Below are 20,033 nucleotides of genomic sequence, written 5' to 3' on the forward strand. Positions count from 1 at the left end.
AAGACATTAAAATTAGCAAGGTGAAGAATGGGGAGCACTTCACAGAGAAACAGCATGTACAAAGGTACTGAGATTTGTACACCAGAGATATACATGCTCCAGATAAGAGCACCCCTTCCCTGGCTACCTTTGGGAGGAGTAAAGACCACCACTTATTCTTTGGAAAACTGTCTGCTTCTGCTCAGCTTCTCACCTCCTCCTCTGCTACCACTCTGTGCCTGAAAACCTTCACAATTAGTCCCAGGCTCCCAAGTCATCCCTCGTCCTTCAGACCCTCAACCTCTTATGACTTTCTACATCACCTTTTCTGACCACTCCCCAACTTCTGGACCCTTCCTCTAGGGTTTGCGAATTGGGTCATTAGCAAAATCCTCATTTCTCAACCCCTTTGACCACTTTTCTCTTTCAACTCAAGTTTGACTGTTCCTTGTGGTTCTCTCACCCACACCCCTACATTATTGGGCCACGAGGAGGGGTAGGTGTTTTCTTTGCTTCTCCTTCCTTCCAGGCCATTGCCCTTCCTCATTCCATGAAAACACCCCACAGCTCTAAGTTTATGCTATCAAACATAAAATGGTATCTTGCAGCAGTCATCTATAGGCTCCCGGGTACTACTTACTCATTCCTGAAGGTCTTAGTTTTTGGCTTACTGCCATTGTTTCTAACACTACTCTTATTACAGTTCTTGGGATTTGAGCAACTACAAAGATCATCTTTCCAATATCCGGATCTCTCAAAGTTCCCTCAACTCTCCTCCAGTGATCTTGTCCTCTACCCTCCTACTTGGGCCACACTCTCCCTTGCATCTTTAATGTTAGCAATCTTGTGGGTGGGATGTGGGCTTAAGTGATTTATTTTTGTTATTGAGATCCTTATAAACCCAAGTCTGTCCCACCAGCTCATACTGTTGGCCAAGTTTCATCTGGTTTCTTTTTGCCTCTGCAAAGTCTCCCAGAGTGCCGTAGGCTTGCTCTTCCGCCTACTGATACCCAGGCCAGACCCTTCTCCTTGAGTAGCTGTCTGCTCACCTATGTCCCTCTAGCCATAGACATCTCCATAGAATTTAGTTCATGAAGGTCGTCTTTCCTCTGCCTCCTGAGATCCCTGATCATCGATCATCCATAGCTCTTGATAGCAGTGCCATTCACAATTTAATAACTGACTTTCCAGGACTATTAAAAACAATCTATAGCTATACATCTTGGCCAACTGCCAGAAATCTCTGAAATATATACTCTTTCCTCCAGCCTTTTTCTCGTTGGAAATGTGTTAGCAGACTTCACTGACTGTAGTGAATTTCAGAGACAAGATGGGTAGATTGTAATGAATACTGATTTCAAAGGGCAGAGAATGTATATGCCACCTGCATGTATCCATTCAAAAACAATTTTTAAGATTTTTTTCAACAATTATCTTGGTTTTCATAGCAGATTACTAGAGAAATCACTGCTATTTAATTTTATCATGATTAAGTTCTCAGGTAAGATAAATGATGAAGATCGGGTTCCTATTTTTCTTTTGTGTGTCTTTCTGCTTTGCTTCAGGATAGAACAGTTAGAGGGGCATGGCGTTGGTTCATAATAGTGGGAAAACAGAATTAAATGCCCCCATCCCTGCCCCACCCTAACCCTCAAGAGTGACACAAATCCTCTGTTGGAAGCTGGTTAAGTGAAGGAACCCTAGCCTACTTACTGTGTCAAGAATTCATTGTTTCAGGCTACTTTTGAATTGCTCTGACCTTTGGAACTTCACTCAGAAGTTGGGTTGTAGGCTTATATCCTCCAGGCTGGAAACTGGATTCCTCTCTAGAAAGTTGACTGCTTCAAGAGAAGAGATCTAAGGACAGTTACAGTCTGGGGGTTCCTGATAAAACAGCAGGCAGCCTAATGAGGGGGTTGGGAAAAGGTCTCAGTTGCATTTGTACCTATGGGTCTTAATATGTGCAGGTGACTAAGTGATGACACAGAGAGGCTAATGCCATTGAAAGAATTCATTACTTACATTTCCCAAGAGAAGGGGGGCATGCCATGCCACACAGGGCCAGAGGGGAAACACTAGATTTTGGTTCAGAGGAAGACAGAAGCAGGAGCCTGGAAAGCCTAGGCCAGATTTTTTATTGGGATTTTTTTGGGGGAAAAGAAAGGCAGGGCAAAGGAAACGGTTGAAGATTGGCTACTGTGAATGATTCTGGAGGGCTTTGGGGCAGAGAGGCTGTCCCTAGCTTCTGTACCTGACTCTAGGTGGATTTAGGGCAGGGGAAGAATTGGCTTGATATAGAAAAAGGTACATAAGGTTTTTGGGGGTACAGGTATACCCCTTTTCAAAAGTTCTTGTTATGCCACTTCACTAACTGAAAGATATCCGAAGAGGATTTTAGCTTTTGTACAAAAACATGAAAAGGGAAAATAGTGCTGTGGGGTTTTTTTGCAAGGAACCATTATAGAGGCAGTGTGCATCCCTTGCATCCACGAGTGGCCCCACCAAGCTCCTTCCCTGGGAACTACACTCAGCATCTCAGCATCAACCCATCAAAGCTTTGAACTGTCTGTGTGCATCTGGGCTTTCTTTTAGGTATTTTGTGCATCCCTTAGCAAGATATGTCCTAAAATGTCAGAGATGCCTAAGAGAGCTCATAAGGGTGTCACACTTAGTATAAAATGGGACATAATTAAGCATTTCGATCACCATGAACAAAATAAAGATATTATGCATGTGTTGAATTTTGGGTCTGAGAATGCTCAAAATTTTTCCATATAAATGAATGGTAATTGCTTCTTTGTTTCACACCATTTCAGACTATGAAAGATTTCATAGGAAACACTCCACTTTCAGATAGGGGAGGGAACCTGTAGTGGGTTAGGGATTGGTTGATTTGCATATAAAACATGTGCTTCCAAGTAAGTTGTTTTATTATCTTTAGGAATTAGTTAGCCCTGAGAGAGGCAATCTCTCCCAGGGTTTATAAGGCCACAAATGCATGAGCTTCAAGAATACAGAAAATAAACAAATATAGCTAATATAATGAGCCCTGCAATGAATGGATGCTTAAAAGACAAATACAAAGTGTGAGAAAACACATAACACTCACCTTGCAGATGTGGACTTCCAGGTAATGGATTCAGTAAGGCACCTCTCTCCTGAGTCTAGGTTCTCATTCAGTTTCTCAAGAAGTGATCACAAGGGAACGAGTAGCTGCCTGGCGATGGAAGAAACAGGGAGGGCCTTTGGGGGTATCTAATCATTCCTCATCCAGACTCCATCAAACCTGTTTTAGTAACCCCAAAACACTCCACCCTCCCTTCAGAGGAACTGATGCCCCGTGAAATCCAAGTGTCTTAACTTTCCTGCCTCAGAAGATGGTGCCATGTCTCTTCTGTTAATCCTTAAACCCCACCTTGCTACCTTTACCTTTGTGTGACCATGCGGGATTGCCAACCTCTTTGTAATTTCTTTGCAGTCAGAGGCCAGTTTCCATTTCTTTAAATCCCCTCACAACATTATATAGCCATGCACATGATACAGTTAATAGCTGCTTATTTTTAAGTTAAGAATTTATTATAAAGGTGAAATCTTTATCATGGAAAAAAGAGTAAAGGAAAAATAGGAGGAAAAAACGTCCCTCACGTCACCCTTCTAAGAAGTAACCATGACCATCTTAATAGTCAAGTTATTTTATTCTGAAACCACGAAGTCCGATTTCTCCGCCACTGGTGGGGCATGAGTGAGGCGGGTCTGTCACAAGTCTTTGCTTAGCTTGTACACTCCATAGCACTTCGTGCTCTTCACAGAGTAACCCTCTCCATTTATTTAAAAAAAAATTTGCAGCGAATGATGCCACTATCAGCTGCTTCTAATTAACCTCCTCTGGCTGTTTCAGTAAATGACTCAGCACCTGGACTTCTTAAAGCGGTCAGGTTTTTTTGAATCACAACCACATAAAAATCACTTAACACTACTCTGAAAGTTCAACATCAACATTTGGTCCTGTAGCCTTGTTTCTAGAATCCAAAATGATCATGTTAGAACCTTTGCTATTACCCTTTAAAAAAGGGGGCCAGGAGGTATGAGCCAGTCAGTCTAGGAAAGTGCTTCACAATATTTTCCAGTATGAGAAGCCCTTAATAGAAAAAAAATTTGAGGATTCCCAGATGACTGTGGTTGGATATTTAATATTCATTGAAAGAACACATACATTGTTGAGGATTTAAAATGGGAATATTAAATGGAAATGGTGAACTATATTGGGAAACCCATCTTAAAGTCCCAAATTTTAAATTGGAAGATAGTATTTCACACCCTTTTATTTTCCAGGCTAGGTTCTATTAGTTTTCCTCCCATACATCCTGCCTTACAAAGTCTTGCCCCTTCCATATCACATAGGCAGGAGTGGTTAACACATTCTGGCTTTCATCTGAATCCCAGAGCGAAACGTGGGATACATAATAGATATTGAGATAACAGGCACACCCTGACATATCTGGGGACTTTTTAAAAAAATATATCTTTATTGATTTCAGAGAGAGGAAGGGAGAAGGAGAGAGAGAGACAGAAACATCAATGATGAGAGAGTCATTGATTGGCTGCAGCCTACAACCCGGGAATGTGCCCTGACTGGGAATCGAACCCTGATCTCCTGGATCCTAGGTCGACGCTCAACCACTGAGCCATGCCAGGCTGGGCTGGGAACTTTTTAACCCTCAAGATTTCTGAATGAGATCTTAAAACCCACTCTCTCTGAATTGGAGGGAAAGGTTCTTTGGCAGACTTATTCCTCCTACCTGTTAATGGTACTTGGCAAGAGGCAGATGGCAGGATGTCAGAAGTCAACATCTGCTAGGATCATGTAGGCAAGCTTGGTTTTGGAGCTGTCTGTATTATCTCAGGACCCCAGGAAGTCATGGCTTCAAAGGAAAAAGAGGATTTTGACAGTGGTAAGATGTGTACAATATTGAGAAACCCTTGTAATAATTCCATATTCTGCCAGTTATTTGCCATCAACAGGTAGGAAGCAATGACCAGGGTTTTGTAAAGATTATATACACATGTGAACACATCTTAGTTATTGTGGCAGGTGACTGGAATGATGGGGAAAGGAATAGGCCAAAAACAATGAAAGAATTCCAGAATAGCTCCATGGGTTTGGAGGTTAGAGCATGTGTGGGGTAAGGCCTCTGATACAGCTGTGTATATATCCAGGTCCTATACTTGCTCACAATCAAGCACCAGGAAAGACTCACTAGAGCTCCACAGACTTCAATGAGGGATATGTGCACAGATGTTCTCGCTGGTACAGGCTTTTTGGAGAGAGATGCACCATTAGCTGTTCACAGCACAGCTTGAGGTTCCAGTGTCCAAGTCTCAGGAGAACCAGCCTTACAGAACATTTGGCAAAGTATTTAAAATTCCAGAGTCTAAATCTTAATGAAAATAATTTTTTTTTTTTGTAGGCTGGAAACCAAAGTGAGCTATTATACAATAATTTTAATAAAATATATCTAAGTTATTTTATCTGTAATAAATAAACACCCAGTTTTCATTATTACTAGTGGAAGAAAAAACTAGCACCTGCTAGAGTTAGCCAAGGAAACATTAGATTAAGAAAGAGGTAGAAAGTTCTTTAAAACATAACTTATATTGGTCTGGTTTAAACTCAATGTTAATGAAGAAAGTCATTTCTTACAGTTAATAGTCTTAAGTAAAAATGAACCCAAATGAACTAATTTGTTTAGACAGTCTATTTTCTTTATCACTGTGGTATAATTTATCACTAGTTGCCTCTGGCTTACTTTAGGGGTTAGTTGTCTGGGGCTTATTTCCTTTACACCCTGTCTCAAAAATAGAGACTTCCCAAAACAGTATTAGAAAGCTCTTAGTTGAGATGGTTGCAGAGATTAACCTAATTTTGGCCAGATCTAATCTTGTCTGGATTTGGCTCAATGATAGGATAACAGCTGTGTTTATAAAAAAAATCAAAGTATTGTGTTTAACCACCATTAGAAGATACCAGCAGCATTCATTGCCTTTTATTACAGAGAAAGGAAATAGGTACTCAACTCAATACAGCACTAAAAATGCAGCTGCTAGAAATGCTTATTTCATGTCTTTACATCTATTAGGTTACTCAAATTGCCTGCAAAGGCTGAGAAACCTGGTGGCATCCCTTTTAACTCACTATTGTTCAAATGAATTTTATAAGTTTATATAAGTGTTACAAGCCCCTAGGTAGAGTATTCTTTAAAAATTAGTTGAGAAGGCAGATAGCTGTATAACAAAGACCGAAGTTAAACAGAAATAAGCCGATCCAGGGAAATTTCCAGGCAAATGTAACTTGATCTTACATAAGAGCCACAATTGTTTCCACTAAGGTAGTTCAAAGAATAGCTGAAAAGGGCAGAAAGTAGATTCAATGCTTTTGTATTTCCCATGAAGTCTGTGTCCATCCATGCAAAGAAATTGGTTAGGTTAAGTCTGAGTAATGGATATGTCATCCAATGTGTGTATTCACTTTTCCTTTGTGAAATGAGATCCTCAAAGCTGATATCCTAATTATTTTGTTGTGTTAGTGTGATTAGTTAACAAATGGTTGCCATACATTAAAGTCATGTTAATAATAACAGCAAAAGAAAAGAACCTATGTTTTGAGGGACATATTTCTTTAAGTGTATAATTAGAAACGCATGTTAGTTGTTTTGAAAACCCTTTCCAATGCCTGTTAAAATAAATGTTTTTGAATCAGCAAGGTGTTAGATTAAAGAAACAGAGTGTTCCCTCTGTCCCTGCTGCTGAGCACACCAACAGCTTGATAACGATACACTGGAACAGAACACTGCTGCTGAGGACTTGACCAAACGCCCATGAGAAACATGTGGAAATGGATCATCATCATTTTTACTTTGTAAATTTTATTTGGGTTCAGAATGAAGGTTATTACTGGTATGGCATAAAGCTGGGTTAAACTGAGTTTAACTTTTTGAGCTACAGAAAAACATGGGGAATAATCTAGAGCAAACACTTTTTTTCTCCTTGGAAATTAGTCTTGGGCACGGTACTGTCTCATAACTTCCCAATCAGCATTTCTGGGATAATGTCAGATTTTGGACAATTACAAAAAACCAGACACAAATGTGCAAACCAGATTTCAACTTCTTCTCCACTGACGTGAGATTTAAAACAGCAACAGGAACATTTCTAAGTCAGTGTCAATATGTAGTCGCAAATTACCAAAGTAAGAAACAAATTGAAGCACATGGGTGTGCGATTTTGTGTTCTGGCATGGGAGAGACACTGAAATATTCGCAACATACAAGCCAAATCATAAAACTGAAATGGGACTTGAAAGTGTAGGGTTTAGTTCTGACATCTTGCAGATTTGTGATATCCTGACTTTTGCTTCAACAGTCCTAAATAATACAAGTTTTAGAACATAAGTACAACTTTTTTTTTTCTTTTCACAATGTTTGTAAGTGAAGCAATCCTGAGGAAAACTTAGTTTCAACAAAAGAAAAACCATCTTAGACATATTTATAAACATGGAAAAACTAAAACTAAGTGGGACACACACACACACACACACACACACTCACTCAGATCTTGTTATGTTATCGGGACTTAGATGTGATGACCAATAACTAATTCCCAATCAAACATTTCTTTCTGCCTTAGTCTAACTTAAATACAGTTTACTAAGGAAAAAAATATCATTACACCATTTAAAGAATTGTACACACTAATGTTTAATAACAAAGTAGAAACTAGAAAATGGTAGCACAGCCTATATGTAAGATCTAAAAAAAAAAGGAGGTTCCAGCTCTCAGTGCTTACTAGGTAGAATGTATACCACTTCTGAAACTAGGAGGAAAGACATCCCTTTCATTTCTTGAGAATATCTTGTCTCAGACTCACATTAATTTACAAATGGGTCACAGCCTATATTTGGAATAACTGTATTTACAGGACCACCATGAATTATCTTGCTCCTAACAGAGAGTAGTCCTACTGGAAATTTCATCAGACAGCATTTATATTGGGTAAGCCCTTACTCCAGAGAATCCATATCCTAGATACCAAGCCCAACATACTCATCTCTCCAATCTCCATCCATAAATACAACCGCTCAATTCCTAAGTCAACTTTTCTAAGTATAAGACAATTTTCAAACACACTGGCCCAATTTGTCATTGCAGGATGTATTGCTTATTTTCAAAATATATCCTGAAATGATAACTTCTTACAAAAAATCTTTGGCCTATCCTGATGCTGTTAGGGCTCTTTGTCCCATCACAGAGACTGTTAATGGGAACCATGTTAAAATTCACTGCCCTCTGCCCTTTTAAGCTCAAAATCTGCTTAAGAAGGGGTAAAGGAAACTATTTCTATTATTTGGCACTAATATTTTATTGTATTAAGTAATTGGCATGGAAATTGCTATGCTATGTAATTTTTCACCTGTACTTTAAAGTATATAACAGTTTACACCAAACATCTACATGATTACAAAACTTTACTGAATTTTAAAAATACCTGCACCATTTCCCTGGTTCTTAAAGGTAATTATCTTGATTCCATAAGATACTTATTATAAGACATCATATGAATAGAGAACTTGAGTAAAAATATTTATTGGCATTGTTAATTAAAATAAACTTCCAATTCCTCAAAATAAAAACTATACATTTCTGAAATAAATCAATACCTGAACTGTGTGGCAGATGCTTGTTAGGTATTTTTATTCGCCTTTACTCCATCCTCAAAGTAACTCTGCGAGACAGATTCCTGTCTCTACTTCATAGGATGAAATGCAGCTTCAGAGAGGGCATTAACTCACAGGTGTGCAGAGTTCATAGGAATTCATTTAATTCGACACCCGACTGACAGGCAGAACCCTAAACTTACACTCTTCTGATTACATCATGATGTGTCACAAATACATGGTGACCCTCCTTACATAATACTGATTTCAGTGAGCTTTGAGATGGTGAATACAGTTCTTTTGCCACTAGATGTCATCTCAAAACATTTAAATTTCTTGGTAAGAATGGTGAAAATTCATAAAAGGCAAATACTGTTAAAAGGTATTAAATGATAAGTAATTTTTCCAGTTAAGCTCTATCCTATATACCAGATGATCTAAGAATGCAGAGATGTATAGTCACAAGGAATTTGCACATAGTAAACAGGGTTGAGTAACAAAATTGGTCAGGCCCGGCTGGGAGTGGCTCAGTGGTTGAGCATCGACCTAGGATCCAGGAGATTGCGGTTCAATTCCAGGTCAGGGAACATGCCCGGGTTGCGGGCTCCATCCCCAGATGGGGGCGTGCAGGAGGCAGCTGATCAATGACTCTCTCATCATTGATGTTTCTATCTCTCTCTCCCTCTCTCCAAAATCAAAAAAGATATATTTAAAAAAAAAAAATTGGTCAGATTTTTAAAGAAATTAATAATCTGTATTATATTAAATTGAGTAATAATCTTTAATAATTCCTGAAAAAGTCATAAGATTCTCTACATATAACAGATTTCTAAAAAAATTCATGCTTGTGGGCACGTGCGCAGACATATGCGTGCACGCGCGCGCGCACACACACACACACACATGCACTCAACAACTTCCAGAGTAACACTGAAAGATCCTTTTTTCCTTTTATAAATATTTGTCCCCGAGAATTACGAAAACAGAATATATTTAAAGTATAGATGAAAGGGTATACTTTGGATAATCCTGTGATACACACCCTCTGAACAGAGTAGAAAAATAACTTTTCAAACCATCAATATTTTATTTAGCAAAAACAACTGGGATATTTCTAGAGCTTACAGTATATTTAATATAAAAATAAGGAATTTTCCAAAATATGTACTAAAAATACGGAGCTTACAAATCCAAGCTAGATGGAACATTCATTTTACATTTCAGTTACCCAAAACAACAGCTTGTGGTCTCCTCCAACTGCACACAGTGGGAGAGTTCTATGCCAGGAAAGGCCAGATCCAATTACTACAGAACCAACGAGGATGGGCTATAAAACAAGAATTAAAGAGGCTTACTAAATCATCAAATTAATACACAAAAACTACCCTTCAAAAATAAAAAAATGCATTAATACATTGCCTTTATTTATAGCAGAATTTAAAAATATGCTTCCTCATAGGGAAATATACATTATTTGTTTGCAGCTGGCTGGAATGACGGATACAAATAATCTACGAATAACTGGTGCAGCCCAGAGTCAAATATTTTTGCAGCCCAAATGAACCAAGTAAGCAAAATGATATTTAAATGGAGAAAATATAACAGAAGAAATAAAATGCTTCTTATATGAATGTAAACAAAACATCTATTACCACTGGTGATTTAAACATCAAAAAGTGCCTTTTCTTTCCAACTTAAGCAGATGACATTCATAAATATATTTAGTTACACATTACACACTTGGAGGTTATACGTAAAAAAGTGAAAAACACAAATTTAAAAACATATGTCACAAAACATCTCCACATTACCTGGGGGTGTCCTAAATGATGAATTTGAAACTGGCTTGCCATTTTACCAGGATAACCAGTGGTTGCAAACAAGTGTTCATTAATGGTGGACCACCTAAGAAAGAGTAAAAATAATTACAGTATCTTACAGATAACGATAAGCTTTCTGAAACAGGTTGTTATTATTTTTTGTACAAAACAATAATTTTATAAGCCTAAATTTGTTAATATGGCTTTAAAATTAGACTGGAAATTCTAGGGAAGTTAATTATATTTTCTCATTCTGTGAATATTTATTAAGTGCTTATTGTGTGCCACTTTGTTAAGTTCCAACAAGGTTAGCAGCTCCTTTTTTTATAACCAACGGGCTGACAGTGTGGTAGGAGATACAAATAAGGCATCAGAGAGATAGGAAACATTTTGCAGTTCAATACACAAAAAACACACACTTTATGTTCTTATTGACATTTGTTATAAAACAGTGATAAACTCACAAGTTTAAATTCCTTGGGATAATATTTACATATTTAAATATTCAAGTTTCAAGGCATCCTAGACGTTAGAATACAATGCATCAATGACTCAACACGTGTTAATGGAGCTCCAGCACCATCCCAGCACTATAAGTAGAGAGATGAGAAAAGAGAAAGGATTCCCTGCCCAAAAGAAAAAGTGTGGCAGACATTATTAATTGCTTGCCCAACAGCTACTCTGCCCTTTTTCCATGCTAACTGAACCCCAACTACGTTCTGGCAGAGTGTGCCTCACCCCAGGGGATGAGATACGAGAGTTTAAGGCAATGACAGCAATTCCCAATGAAAAGGGAGTGCTCTTCCACTCCGCTCACTTTGGACAATGTGGGATGAAGCTATGATGCCTAGAAACTGGTAGTCAACTTGGGACTATGAATCAACAAGTCCAAAGCCTTGCCACTGAGGGTGGCAGAGGGAAAGGTCTGAACTTAGCTGACACTGATGAGAAGTCTGCCTCCTCCAGACTTCTTGTTAAGTACCATATATTTGCTCATATCTCTGAAGTCAGGATGCATCTTATAATCTATGGCATTCTTACATTTAGCGGAATATCATCTCAGATTTGATGTAATATAGCACATAATGAATATCCTATTGGCTTTAGTATGTATGTTTTCCTGTGACTTGAAGCTGAAAGCACCCTAAAGACTACACTACACAATGGAATACTATGCAGAAATAAATGAAAAACAAGGTAGACATGTACACTGACTTAAGAAAAAACAAAGAGCAAGTTGCAGATAGGTAATATCTAGTTTCTCATTTAGCACAAAATGAAGTTTACATGTATAAATATGGGTTCACCTACATTTTATATCTTGATCAGTACAAAAAATATGAAAGCATAAGCTCCAGATTGTGGATGGTATTCATACAGTGGCAACATGTTTTGTGTGTTTTATAAAATTAAAAAAACCACATTGAAAAACAAATCACTCCCTTGCCTAAAGAAAAAAGCAAAAACTTAGGGAAACAAAATACCATTTATAAAACTATCAGAGAAAAAAGACAACCCCCAAACAAACAAGCAAACATAAACCCAGAGCAAAGAGGAGGATTGGGAAAGTACTCCAGGTGGTGGCAGAGCATGAACAAAGAAATCAGACTAAAAAAATAAAATGACAATTCCAACAAAAAGGTACACTACCTAAACATGCAGGCTCGATCCACATGGACAGGTCTCTTCACTTGAGGGTAACTAGAAGACAACATTTTGGATTTTATGAATTAAGTGCTGGTCTCAAGTAGAAGAACTTAAATTAAGGTTTAAAAGGTATTTTCTTTTTAAAAAACACAATGGCCAATATACTTAAACTGTGACAAAATCCCAAATTAGCACAGGATTAAAGTAGATGAAATATGATGAAGACATAGCATGATGTAGAACTGTTACAAAACACAATCATTCAACATGGTCAGATTATTTCTGTTTTTTTTCAATGTAAGTATACACTGCTCAAAGAGTTCCTCCTCTGCATTGCTCTTTCTGGGTTATACTCAACGTAAATCTGCAAAGCACAGATGCCCAGCTATGTTATCTAAAAACCCACAGCTCTGGCCCTTCTACAGGAGAGACTAGCTTTTGCTCTACAGTGAGGGCCAGGTATACAAAAATGGCTCAATGGATCATTTAATAATAGTAACTGATTTTTTGGTAAGCAATAAATGTAAGAAAAAAGTACCTGGATCGAGTAATATCCCAAATTAACCAATCATTCCCTGCAACAGCTCCAACTTTGAAGGTGTTTTTTAAACACCAGTGTGCTGACATTAATGGTATCTGTTCTGATTCAAGGGATAAAATAGCCTGTTGGGACATAAGATCATAGAATCGGATTGTTCCATTCTTCTCTGCAACCATCAGCTGTAAGACAGGAAAATAAAGAAAATTCAACCAACTAATTCACCAAATTTGAGAAGTAGGCAGACAGTCAATTTATATAGTAAAATTTAAACATCTACATATATTCTAAGTGGAAGATCAAATGCAAAGGAAGAAAGACTATGTAAAACTCTTTATCAAATATATTTTTTAAAATGTACAGAAAGTTGGCAATAAAACTCAAGAAAATTTGGTATAGTTTTAAATAATGTATAGTCACCAGAAATAAATCAGCCTAAGGATTCATTCTGGGAAAAGTTACCCTTAAGTTATTGTCTAGAAAGGATAGATAAGTGTGTATCTAGCAAAAGAGAGATATTTACGTGTTACACAATCTTATGCAACATAAGTTTGTTTCCAGAACGGAAGGCAGCATGACATAAAGAGCACAGCCAGGCTGGGCGCCTAGGAGAAAGAAAAAGGGAAGATACATGGGAAGATGCTCACGGCGACTAGAACAGTGCAGCTTTAAAGATCAAGTGAGCTGGGTTTCAAGATAGAAGTAACAGTGTAAAAAGCTGCCTTGAGATTAAGAATGGAAAAGCCTACTGGATTTGTTAAAAATATCACTGATGACTTCTGAGGAGTAGTAGAGATTGAATGAGATTTTAGTGCTAGACCAAGAAATGGGGAAAGAGGAACTGAAGTTAAGGGTTCAAACATTTACAAATAAAAGGTGTGAAGAAGACAGACTGAAATTAAACGGGGACACAGAAGATTGTAATGGTTAAGAGCACGAACTATGGAGTAGGCTGCTTGGGTTCAAATGCCAATTCTTCCAGTTAGTAGCTGTGTGACCTTGGGCAAGTTCTTTACCTTCTCTAAGCTTTGGTTTCCTTATCTGTAATGAGGCTCACCACAGTACCTATATCACAAGGCTGGCATGAGGAGTAAATGAGCTGATAACATACAAGAAACACTGACGATGGGCCAAGTATATGTAAATATTATGTGTTTGCTATAACTAATCAAGCTTATCTTTTTGTGTAAGTATGAGGAAAGAAAAGAGTCAATGGAAAAGAAATATGAATACATCAGAGACCTGTGAACACAGGATGCTTAAGGAACTGGCATCAGCTCTAAATAACTGAAGGATTAACTTTAAGAAGATGAATGTGGTAACTTCTTAGATTCTAGGGAACAATAAAATAGGGTGACATGCAAAAGATACTGGCAAACAAGAGAACTCTTGTTGTGTGGCTCCCATCTTCTCAATGATAAGGGTTAGGGCCAAGCGGTATGTTTAGAGTTTTAGAAAGCTCTACTCTGAATAGGAATTGACTATCATACAGTTAGGTCAGATTTGCTGCAAGCCACTGATGCTTTCTGTTTATAACTATGGTTCACAGCATGGATTTAACTTTTTTTTTTTTTAAATGAATACTGCTACTAGATAGTTTAGGCATCAGTTTTTAGATTGTAATTTACCAAAGAGCAGGAAAAGTGTATTCTGAATAAATGCCATTTACAGATGATGGTTGTCAAATAAAAACTTAACTATATAGAACTTTGAAGGTAAGTGTTCTAGAGTAAATGCATTTGTGACAATTAGAGTCTGAGGTGTAAAAAGTCATTGATTTTCCCATCCACGTGTGCATGTATTACGCATGTATATATCTTTTCAGCTTGATAAAAGAAAGCTGTTATAAATAACCACCTTAAAAGTTTCCTCAGGATGCCAGCACACACTCATTCCAGGGGAGTTAAGAGCAAAATGGGATGTCTGTATTCCCTCCAAGTTCCAAATCCTAAGAAAAGAAAAGGAATATAATTTTAAATATTTTTGATATATCACTAAATAAAGAAATTTCAATGAATTTATTCAAGGCTAAAGATTATAAGGTAGACATTTGTACTTAAAGCATATCTTTTAAAGAAAATTATAACCTAATTATAATTATTTTAGACATTTGTGAAAGTAGTATGAAGAATTTAACTTTTTCCATACTGAACCATGGAAAAACAGTCACATACATATTCTCTTTAATTCATTTAACATGACAACACTTGTAACCAAATTATTCGTATACTCCTTATTTTGTGGGCAGAATCTCAAACTACTCAGGCTGCATTCCTACATCAGTAGTCATTTCAATTAACAATAGTTTCTACCAAGGGTACCTCACTCACATACACACACTCAGTGGTTCCCATTTTCAAAATAATATATAAGGAAGCTAGTATGAGGTGGTGTGAGTTTAGGAATACAAGGAATTTTTCCTGGTTACTTACTCCTTCTGCCTCTGGGTTTCCCTATCGGGGACTAATTCCTGTCTTATGCTTTTTGATCTGGCTTACTTCCCAATTCTCTTTCTCAAAGGTGGCCTTGATTGATAGCTACCACATTAAAGGAAAAAACACCTGGTTCTTTCCACGCTCCCTCTCTTCAATACTTCCAAATCCATAGTAACAAGGACCAAGCTAATCACTAACTTGGCTTTCTCTCTCAATTGCTTTCCTATCCCACATGGAGATAAAAACTCAGAAATCTCACTTTGTTGTGAGAAGTGCTATTCCCCACCCAGACTGCTAGTTTCCAGCTCATTCTTCACACTTGGCCACTATTACATCTCATTGGTACAGAGTGCGGCATAGAGTTAGCATGGCAGGAGACAGAAGTTGGTGGATGGTTGGCAAAGTGCCCACAGATTTCTGGTCCTTAATGGAATTCATTTGTTAGAATGCCTAGGACTTTTCCTTCTAGGTTTTATAGTTTATACCTCATTAGGAACCATAAAAAATGTCAACAAATGAGTATATCTTTTTTTAAAAAACATATCTTGATTGATTTCAGAGAAAGGAAGGGGGGGAGGGAGGGAGAGAGAGGGAGAGGGAGAGAGAGAGAGAGAGAGAGAGAGAGAGAGAGAGAGAGAGAGAGAAATGTCAATGATAAGAGAGTTGTAATTGATTAGCTGCCTCCTGCACGCCCCCAACTGGGGATCAAGCCCACAACCCCGTCGTGTGCCCTGACTGGGAACTGAACCCTGATCTCCTGGATCCTAGGTTGATGCTCAGCCACTGAGCCATGCCCGGCTGGGCAAATGAATATATCTTTAAAGTCTAGGCAAAAAATTATTTCAATGAAAGAAGACATATTTACTGAACAATGCTAGTATTCTGTACCAAACACATTATTCCAAATATTTTTTCTTCCTTGAAGAACTTATAGGGTCTCCAATCCTGAAATATTATAGTAACATATAAACTAACAAAGATGTTTTTCACAATGTTTATGTACTTGATTAGATAACTGAGAACCATACTTTTTCTCTTGCCAAATCAATACTTTTCATCTGTATGTACTATATAAGGGAGAGAATTACAATATAATTGAAGAGGTGAATCACTTTTACCAAGGGTTTCTGCAGTTGTGTTTCATTCCCCATAGTGAAGATAATTAATTGTGGCAGCTGAATATTTCTTTCTTCTCCTTTGCCTTTTGTATGATAAAGTACCTGGCTGGCATGTATTTTATCATGATTGAAATAGTAGAAATCTGTCTTGTAAATGCAGTGAGAGACCATGAGGAAATGGTTTAAAGGCTCCATTCTTTTGATCTTATTCTAATACATATTTGATTTTTGTTTGCAATTATATAAATTGAATACATACCAGAATATTTTCATGATTTTTTTCCCCCCTTTCAAATGAAGAAAACCAGAGGTAGAAAATATGGGTAAAGATAGTCTAAAGAAACAGGTCAGTTTATGAAGTGTATTCATGTCCAATAAACCAATTTTTTTCACAGTATTTTATCCTGAACAGAACCTGACACTTATTAAAATAAAAACCTACTTAAAAATGAGGAGAGTGATCCAGATTACTTTATAGGACTAGGATGAAATGATTTATGGTTTATAATTATATGCTTATTAAATAATTCTCAGTGGTTGCATACTCCAAGTACCAAGTATGCATAATACAACAAATTGGGATGAAATGAGTTATCAAAACTAAATTAGCTACAGATGGCGCACTTTAGGTTGTTAAGCCTTATTTCCCTTTTTGATAGATTCCATAATTAAGTTCTTCTCAAATCCTTTTGTGGAGCTCAACTCATTTTTCTGTGTCTTTACTATATGACTCATCTAGTTAATAACAGTTCCATCAGATTAAGTCACATTTCTTTTGTTTAAAATACTTTTTACAGTACAGCATACATAATAAACACACAAGAATCTTAAGCATAAAGCTCAACGAGAACACACTCAGAGAAAACAGTACCCAACTTAAGAAACAGTATTTCCAGAACTCCAAAAGTCATCCTGTGCTTCCTGCTGGTCACATTGCCTTGTCTTCTCACAAAAGGTACCCGCTACCCTGACTCTTAACACGATAGTTTACTTTTGCCTCTTAAAGATCATAAAAAGTGAATCTTATGGTACATATTTTCTTGGTCTGGTATCTTTTATTCAACATCAGATTTTGTGAGATTTACCAACATAGCTGCATGTTGTATTTTGTTCATTCTCATTGCTATAGGAAGTATTCCATTAAGTAATCTGCACTGTATTTATCCATATTACTGCTGATAAACATTTCAGTTGTTTCCAATCTTGGGTCATTACCAATAATGTCGCTATAAAATTTCTTGTATGTCTTTCAGTAAATGCAGACACCCACACACTCACGTACCCCGTTATACACACACACCAACCCACCTCCTGGGTACATACCTAGGCGTGGAATTGCTGGATAATAGCTTACAAATATGTTCAGCTTTAGCAGGTATTGTCAAATAGGTTTCCAAATTGGCTGTACCTCATTTTTCTTTCTCTCATGTTTCTTTTTAATTAACAAATGAAAAAGCCTAAACTTCCTCTAACACATTTTGTGACAAAAACAATCTTAAAATAATCATTTGTCTGAATGGCAAAGGTATAACTTTTTAGTTCCTCTTATTTGTAAGGGAGATTTCTCAAATCACCCCCTTTTTCTTGCATTTTATGTTTTCGTGTGTCAATGTATGGGTAAATTTGCATCAGTTTTAAAATGTAGTGAACGCAATTTATATAGTACACACTCTCTTAACTGGCCTCCTTCTGACACTCTTCCTTTGCCCTTCTGTAGAACTGCTGAGAAAAAAGAAAGCCATTTTCTAATATTCTAACACGTGCATTTTGTAGGCCTACCAAGAGGGACTATGAGTTCACTGCTAGCAAGCCACTGTTTGTGAGTGATGTAAACCCATCCTCATTCATGTAATTCTACAGTACTATACAAGCTGCAGAACATGAATGTGAAAGCAATTTCAGTGAAGCGAAGTTGATGGCAACTAACTAAAGGTTAAGTATCTAAATTAAAAAACATTCTTAAATTAGGCATGTGTGACAGTTACAAAAGATTAAGCCATAAATGTTATAAAAATCTAGATATATTTGAATTAAGACTGTTTAGCAAGTGTTTTTATTGTAGGCACTGTATTATGAGTGTGGTTTGTGCAAAAAAAGAGGTTCCCAAAACTAGTAAATGGTCTCATAACTTAAGGAAAGAGAAAGCCTTGGCCTCATGTCAAAAGGTTGGCAAATGGCAAGTTGACAGATTTTCACATGTATGTTATATATGAAAACAAGGTAGGTAGACATTCCTTTAAAATGATTTCCTGAATTTACTCACTTTTTTGCTTATTTAAGGAACTGTAGGTTTAGACAATGTCAGATAAGAGAGTTTCCAATGTAATGGGGGGGGAAATCCATAAATTTGGAAATTCATATTTTAATATTTCAAAAAATATTGTTAATAAATTTGTTTATAATAAATAAAATTACCTAAAAGTTAATTAGTTATAACCACAGAAACATAATTTTCAGAAAAGTGGTACATCACAAAACGAGAAAACCTGTAAGGGTTCACAGCCTTTTAATACATATAATCAAACATACAGAAAGATAATACACCATTTATAAAAATATAACATCAAATTAAACTACCCTGATCAAAAATCAGGAGCTATATGAAACATATGAGTATATGTACTTAAATGTTTGCAAGGAAATTTCAAAGTAAAAAAAAGCTTTTAAGGTAAAGTTAATCTGCTGACATATTAAGAAGCCATTAATATACAGTGAATTAAAGGGCATCACTCTTCTAGTAAAATAAAATGACCCAATTTGACTATAATTATAACAAACATCTCTAACCCCTCACCACTCTATAGTCCTAACAGAACTCGTAGATTTACTCGTAAAATGTAAAGAGTTATACCGATCTAAGATTATGAATTACTTTTGGTGTAGTTTATTGTTAAATCATTTCAGACTGAGTACTTTTCAGCAGATCATTAAGTATTTCTACCATATATAATTTAAATGCAGTTGTCCCATTTAATTAATACAAAGATTTCATAAATTGGTTGTTGGCATACTGAGGATCCTAGATATTCTTAAGGGCCTTTTAAATTGAAAATTAGCAGAGGGAGATGTTCCTCTGAGAATTCAAAGGGAAGTTTCCTGGGTAATACTCTGTTCTTTTTATTTGTTTGTTCTCTATTTTTAATTGGCAGCTCATTGTCTGTTAGGGAGTTCATTGTATAAGGAAATTTCTGCTACCAAATGTTTATGACGACACAGACAAAGGAGGAATGGATGACATTAAATGACACATCTGTGTCCATTTGGCCCTCTGTAACTAGTAAAGCAAAAAATACAAACCACAATCTAAAAGACATGGCTGGATCATATAAAGCACTGTATTAATTAAATATAAAAGCAAGAACAAAAGTAATACCAAGATGTAATTATAAGGATGAGAAGACACTTTACAATGTTACTGGGTGTAGGAAAGGGACCTCCAACACTTACAGACAAGAAACATATTTTTCACTGAATTTGTGATGGCAAAGTAAAGCTTTTCCCCCTCTCATTTTGAAATAATTAACCACTAAATTATTCATCATGCTATGGATGCTTCAAAAAAGGAGCAGACATGGTGTATTTCCTTAGTAAGTGAACTTACAATTAGAAAGAAAAGTGAAACAAATTATGAAATAATCTGGTATTAAAATATCTGGTTTTAAGTGCAAAAAGAGTTCAGAAGTGGGGGACCATATAATTGAAAGCATAAATCTAGGGATTAGATGGACAAATCTTGACAGTGGATATGGTGGTAGGTTAGATTGGTGAATAAATAAACTGTCAGTG

At 36.7% G+C, this 20,033-nt stretch overlaps 1 protein-coding gene across 1 annotated transcript in view; it reads right to left on the reverse strand.

The window, feature by feature from the left end:
- Positions 1-9,756: 9,756 nt before the first annotated feature.
- NUP37 (nucleoporin 37) overlaps positions 9,757-20,033 on the reverse strand; it is a 30,747-nt gene continuing 20,470 nt past the window's right edge. The window contains exons 6-10 of the mRNA XM_016223209.2: positions 14,552-14,642; positions 12,695-12,876; positions 12,160-12,210; positions 10,501-10,594; positions 9,757-10,016 (exon numbers count right to left, since the gene is read on the reverse strand). Of these exons, the coding sequence (XP_016078695.1) occupies positions 9,903-10,016; positions 10,501-10,594; positions 12,160-12,210; positions 12,695-12,876; positions 14,552-14,642 (532 nt within the window). The 3' untranslated portion in view covers positions 9,757-9,902. The remainder of the gene's footprint in view (positions 10,017-10,500; positions 10,595-12,159; positions 12,211-12,694; positions 12,877-14,551; positions 14,643-20,033) is intronic.

This window comes from Miniopterus natalensis, chromosome 2 (assembly GCF_054644295.1).
Source record: "Miniopterus natalensis isolate mMinNat1 chromosome 2, mMinNat1.hap1, whole genome shotgun sequence".
Classification (NCBI taxonomy): domain Eukaryota; kingdom Metazoa; phylum Chordata; class Mammalia; order Chiroptera; family Miniopteridae; genus Miniopterus; species Miniopterus natalensis.